The following is a 5,158-nucleotide window of genomic DNA, read 5'->3' as shown; positions in this document are numbered from 1 at the left end:
TGTACTTTTGAGAGGCCTTTGGTTGATTTTTAAGGCAGTTACATCGATCCAACATTCTTATAACTTTATGGCATAATAAATTATTTATTTTTGCTTGGAAACCACATAATATGCCTTGAGTGGACACTAGAATTACTAGCTATAAATTAAACATAAATCCAATAATTTGTTAATAAAGTTAAAAAAAAAAAAAAAAAAAAAAAAAAAAAAACAAAATGTCAAATTTTCAGAAGGTCACTAAGCACAAATTATTACACGAACAACTCATTTCTATTCGTATTCTGTTCAATCAATCACACGAGCAAATATTACATGCAACAACCACAAGTAAAGACGATGGTCTGAATAAGCCTCCATGCGCCTCATCTGGACAGTCATCCGGACGTGGACGTGCAGCGTGCAGCTAGCCGCACGTAATATTTTCTCCAGTGACACACAAAACATCACCAACTATTACCACAAAACTAAGCTAAAAGCCAACCTAGCATGTCTATCTCCCCTCACATCATAGAACAAGCATTGGGATTGTCATCACTAAAGATAGAAATATACCTCTCCACAGAGCTCCCCGGGCTCAACATGGCTTGAGGAACTTTGCGAACAAACCCTGATGGGGCCTTCTTATCATAAGCCCCAGCAACATAAGGGTAGAAAACCAGATTATGAGGAGCATAAGGCCAGAACTCAGCTACTTTCCCTGTGCTCCTCACCCTCTGCAAAACCTTTGCAGGCTCTACATGTCCTGTTACAGATACTCGGCCTTGATTTCTGTTCACATCCACTGATATTACATCTGCAAAATGAATTTTTTTTTTAAATAAAAAGCTCAGTAATTATGTAAAATTTGAAAAGAGCAATTTTTAGGGAGTGAAAGATCTTCACTTTTCATTGAGCGGACAGCATGCTTCACTCTTCGTTCACAGCCATCGCAGTCCATTTTAACCTTTATCTGCACAGTCTATTTTGTTCCCAAAAAGATGATAGAAAACTACTGAGTTGGAATATGTGCATAAGAAAATTATGCAGACAATGAAATATTTTTATAGATTGAATTTCGGCAATTAATAGAGCTTAGAGTGGGTGATTGTAGCTATTTGTAATTGTGTTTATTATAGAAAAAAAAATAGTGACAATTTTAAATATTTTATTTTTTCAAAAAGTTCAGAAACAACTTTCTCATAGAATTTTAAATATTTTATTTTTTCAAAAAGTTCAGAACCAACTTTCTCATAGCCGTCACATTTTAATAAATCTCGTTACAAAAATTAACTTTTTACAATAGATATCTTTATGAAACACCTACGAAGTAGTTTCTCAAAAAGAATCACGATGATGGTTTGAAACACAACGTAGGCAGACAACTGTCTCAAGCATCCTCTTATTTTCTTAGAGGAAACTTATGGTGTGTGTTGGGGACACAGTGTGGTCTAGAGGTCGTGCGATGCCGCACAACATTTTTTTGTGTCTGACAAAACTTTTTTTTTTTCTATTTTTTCATAAAGCTAGAGTGAAAAACTGTGTTTTCCAACTTGACCTGATTAGGGGCAATAATTGCTATAAAACTCCCGTCTAAGTTTTTGAAAGAATAAATTTGTAATACTCATAACAGTTTTTTGAACAACAACTTCTATAAACAGTTGCAGCAGCCCGGAACAAACACCCCTAAGTATCTCAAAGCTTACTTGGAGTGGCCTCTTTCTCTTCTTCCTTTCCAGAGCTCTCCTGGTGTCTGTGATGCTACACACTTCTGACAAATGGTCAAGTAATCCCATCTCCAATTCCTTACTATAGGGGGAGAGAGAGAGAGAGAGGTAAAGAGAGAGGGAGAGAGATGGCTATGCTTCGAGTTTGTAATACAAGCGGGTAAGTTATAAGGAAAGCATGATATTGTTTAATTGTTCCATTTATACAATCAAAGTGAAGCTGTGCAGAACAATGGAAGCTGTATCAATCATGCAATAATTGCAATTCTCAATTATTCTTGAATATTTGCGACTTTTATACTTAATTAAAAACATTTTAATCCTAGATTATTTGTTCATTAAGCTATAATTAATTTCTTAATCATTTCTTTTTGTGTTTTGTGATTATCTCCAGTCATTTTCTAGATTCTAAGTTGCAAATTAACTTTTTTCTATTTGCAGATAAGCATGAGACAAAAGCTTGTTCTTCACATCTGGAACTAATAATTCTCTTATTAATTTATTGTCACTAATCTAAATCTTTGCAGCTTTATGACTACTTTGTTGTTAATAAATTTCAAATGTAATTATTGTTTTTGCAATTATACACTTAACCTAATTATTACTTAACACTGACGTTCTACCTCTCCTTTAGGATGTGGATTGGTGAGAATTTGAGGAAAAGTATTACATCAGGACTCCTAATGTAGAGCTACGTAAAGAAACGCACGCGCTTTCCTGTGATCCAGCCCAGTAACATAGGGAAATATTCCTCCTATTTTATTCCGTGTTATTCAGGTGTTATTGTGGTGATATTGATATGTTATTGTGTAATTATAACACTGGGAATATTCTCAGAACACAATAACACACAAATACCACCACAATAACACTGAATAATACAGATTAACACGAAGGGAATGTTCTCCTGCTCTAAAACGATTATTATTTTTTATTTTTTTATCACCTCCACGTGACATCATTTAATTGGACTACGAACATAACTCTATCTTAGGAGTCCCGATGTAATATTTTTCCAGAATATTAAAAACCTTTCTTGATATTTCGCAGAAAAGTCCGTTTTTTAATTTCTTGTAAATTAAAAAATTTTGTTTATAAATTATTTATTTTGAACTATGAAATGATTTTACATAAATACCATCCAATTCCTATATATTTTATGTATGTAATACCTAAAACTGTTTTTTTAGATTTATACCCCCCAAAGAAATTACCACCATTTAAACTTCTAAAAAGCGAAATGCACCTTTCATGCATAGGTAGGGTGGTATGGTATGTAAATAAAAAATTAAAGTTTAGGCGTTAGATATGCAAATACATAGGAAATGAGTGGTATTTATGTAAGCGTGATTGATGGTAGCTAAATAGAAAATATATGTGGCTCTAAGCCGCGTGTTGACAACTGGTAAGTTGTATGGCAAGCATGATTTTCCTTAAAACTGTTCCACTTTTATGATCTAATAATACAGACAAAATGAAGCTGTATAACACAATCAAAGCTGTATCAATCAAGCAATAATTGCAAGGCTCAAATTTTCTTGAATACTTGCAATTTTCTTATTAAATTCCAGCAGACTAATCCTAAGATTTGTCTGATTATTATTTTATTTTTGGGGCAATTACATAAATTTCATATTTACAAATCAAGCCTCCTCTTTCGGAAAAAAATATTACATCAGGAATCCTCACGTAGAGTTACGTGCGGAGTCTAATGAAATCACGCCACAAAAAAATATTCTCGGTAACACAGGAGAATATTCCCCCCTCCTCTCGTGTTATTCAGGTCTTATTGGTTATTCATGTGTTATTATGTTCTGTTGGGAATATTCCAGGTGTTATAATAACACAATAATACATCAATAACACTTGAATAACATATAATAACACCTGAATAACACAGGAGGAATATTCATCTATATTGTCAGACTAATTTTTTTTTCTTCTCACCTTCAGGTGTGTGGCATGATTTCAAAATTTCCCTCTTTCATCCATTTTTCAAATTCTAACCAATATATCAAAATTTTTGGTAAAACTATATCCCATATATTTCATTTTTATCAAATTCTCAGTAGTAGCTTGATCAAGAGTTTGTAAATATTAATATTTTGGGTGGTATGTATGTAATTATCTCTTTGTTTTTATCATTACATATTTTCTAGGGTCTAATTTGCATTAAATTCAATGCTTGGTTTTTCCAGGCATGCATGAGTAGGGCCGTCAAAACGGCTCGTTGTTCGCGTATAGCTCATGTTCGGCTTGTTAAGAAGCTCGTGTTCGGCTTGTTCGCTAAGTTAAATAGCCGAACACGAACAAATATTTGTTCTTTCGTGTTTGATTCGTTGTGGCTCAAAATATTACAAATCAAGATATATATATATATATATCTTTTATGAGTAGTATTTTAAAAAAAATTAATTGACTACAAGGCTACAATGATTTATAATAAATTAAAAGTATTAATTAAGAAATAAAATAAAAATTATTAATTTAGATTCAAATGATGTTTTAAATCTTGCCCAATCCTTAACATTTTATGGCTGCATTATTAGGGTTGTCAAAACGACTCTTTGTTTGTGAATGACTCGTGTTCGGCTCGCTAACCAAACTAGCAGAACACGAACACACTTTTTGAGCTCGAAAGATAAACGCTCGCTCATGTTCGGCTCGTTTACACACCCATGCACAAGGGAAAGTCGTGCTCTTCACATGCCAGAATTAATAATTTTTAAATGATTTTATTATTGCTCATTTTTTTATTTCTCATCCAAATTTTTACTTACATACCACTCAATTCCAATGTAATTACATATGTAACAATTAAACTTTTAGTATTTACACATATACATGTATGTTATTTTACCTATGCATGAAAAATGCGCCACTTTTTAAAGTTAAAATAGTGGTCTTTGGTGTGATATAAGAGATTTTGATGGTATAAATGTAAAAAAATAAATTTTAGATGTTAGATATGTAAATATATAAGAATTAAGTGGTATGTATGTAAATGGCTCAATTGTAATTATAGTTTTTTGAAAGTATTTTGTCAACACTGGCGTTCCAACGACCCCTGTGAGGATGTGGATTGGTGAGAGCTTTACTTAATTTCAAATCTCAAAAACATTTAAAATAATATAATAAAGTTGAAATATCAAAAAAATATTAACACAATTTTATTATTTATATAAAAATAATTTAGGAGCAATCACACTTCTAAACTACATATAAAACACCCGAAACATTACTATTTATAGATCAAACATCCAGTCTCTTTCAGCTATTTTTCACATTCAACCCATATTTTTTACATATTTTCTAGGGTCTAATTTGCATTAAATTCAACGCTTGGTTTTTTCAGGCATGCATGAGTAGGGCCGTTAAAACGGCTCGTTGTTCGCGTATAGCTCGTGTTCGGCTTGTTAAGAAGCTCGTGTTCGGCTTGTTCGCTAAGTTAAATA

The 5,158-nt window shown here is 32.5% G+C and overlaps 1 protein-coding gene across 1 annotated transcript; it reads right to left on the bottom strand.

Moving 5' to 3' along the window:
* Nucleotides 1-238: 238 nt before the first annotated feature.
* On the bottom strand, nt 239-1,797 carry LOC110026950 (heavy metal-associated isoprenylated plant protein 20-like). Its single transcript, XM_020728184.1, has 3 exons — nt 1,683-1,797; nt 883-958; nt 239-793 (listed from the first exon to the last, which is right to left on the bottom strand). Exons 1-3 carry the CDS (start codon nt 1,770-1,772, stop codon nt 501-503), a joined length of 459 nt encoding a protein of 152 aa, XP_020583843.1. The 5' UTR covers nt 1,773-1,797; the 3' UTR covers nt 239-500.
* Nucleotides 1,798-5,158: the final 3,361 nt, after the last annotated feature.

The sequence above is a fragment of the Phalaenopsis equestris genome, unplaced genomic scaffold (genome assembly GCF_001263595.1).
Source record: "Phalaenopsis equestris unplaced genomic scaffold, ASM126359v1 Scaffold000405, whole genome shotgun sequence".
In the NCBI taxonomy this organism is placed as follows: Eukaryota; Viridiplantae; Streptophyta; class Magnoliopsida; order Asparagales; family Orchidaceae; genus Phalaenopsis; species Phalaenopsis equestris.
This window is presented reverse-complemented; position numbering and strand designations above follow the sequence as displayed.

Coding starts and splice junctions, on each gene's coding strand:
- LOC110026950 (XM_020728184.1), bottom strand. CDS start 1,772: ATGGGATTACTTGACCATTTGTCAGAAGTGTGTAGCATCACAGACACC. Junction 959..1,682: donor AGAGAAAGAGGCCACTCCAA/GTAAGCTTTGAG, acceptor GGAACAAAATAG/ACTGTGCAGATAAAGGTTAA. Junction 794..882: donor TGCTGTCCGCTCAATGAAAA/GTGAAGATCTTT, acceptor TTCATTTTGCAG/ATGTAATATCAGTGGATGTG.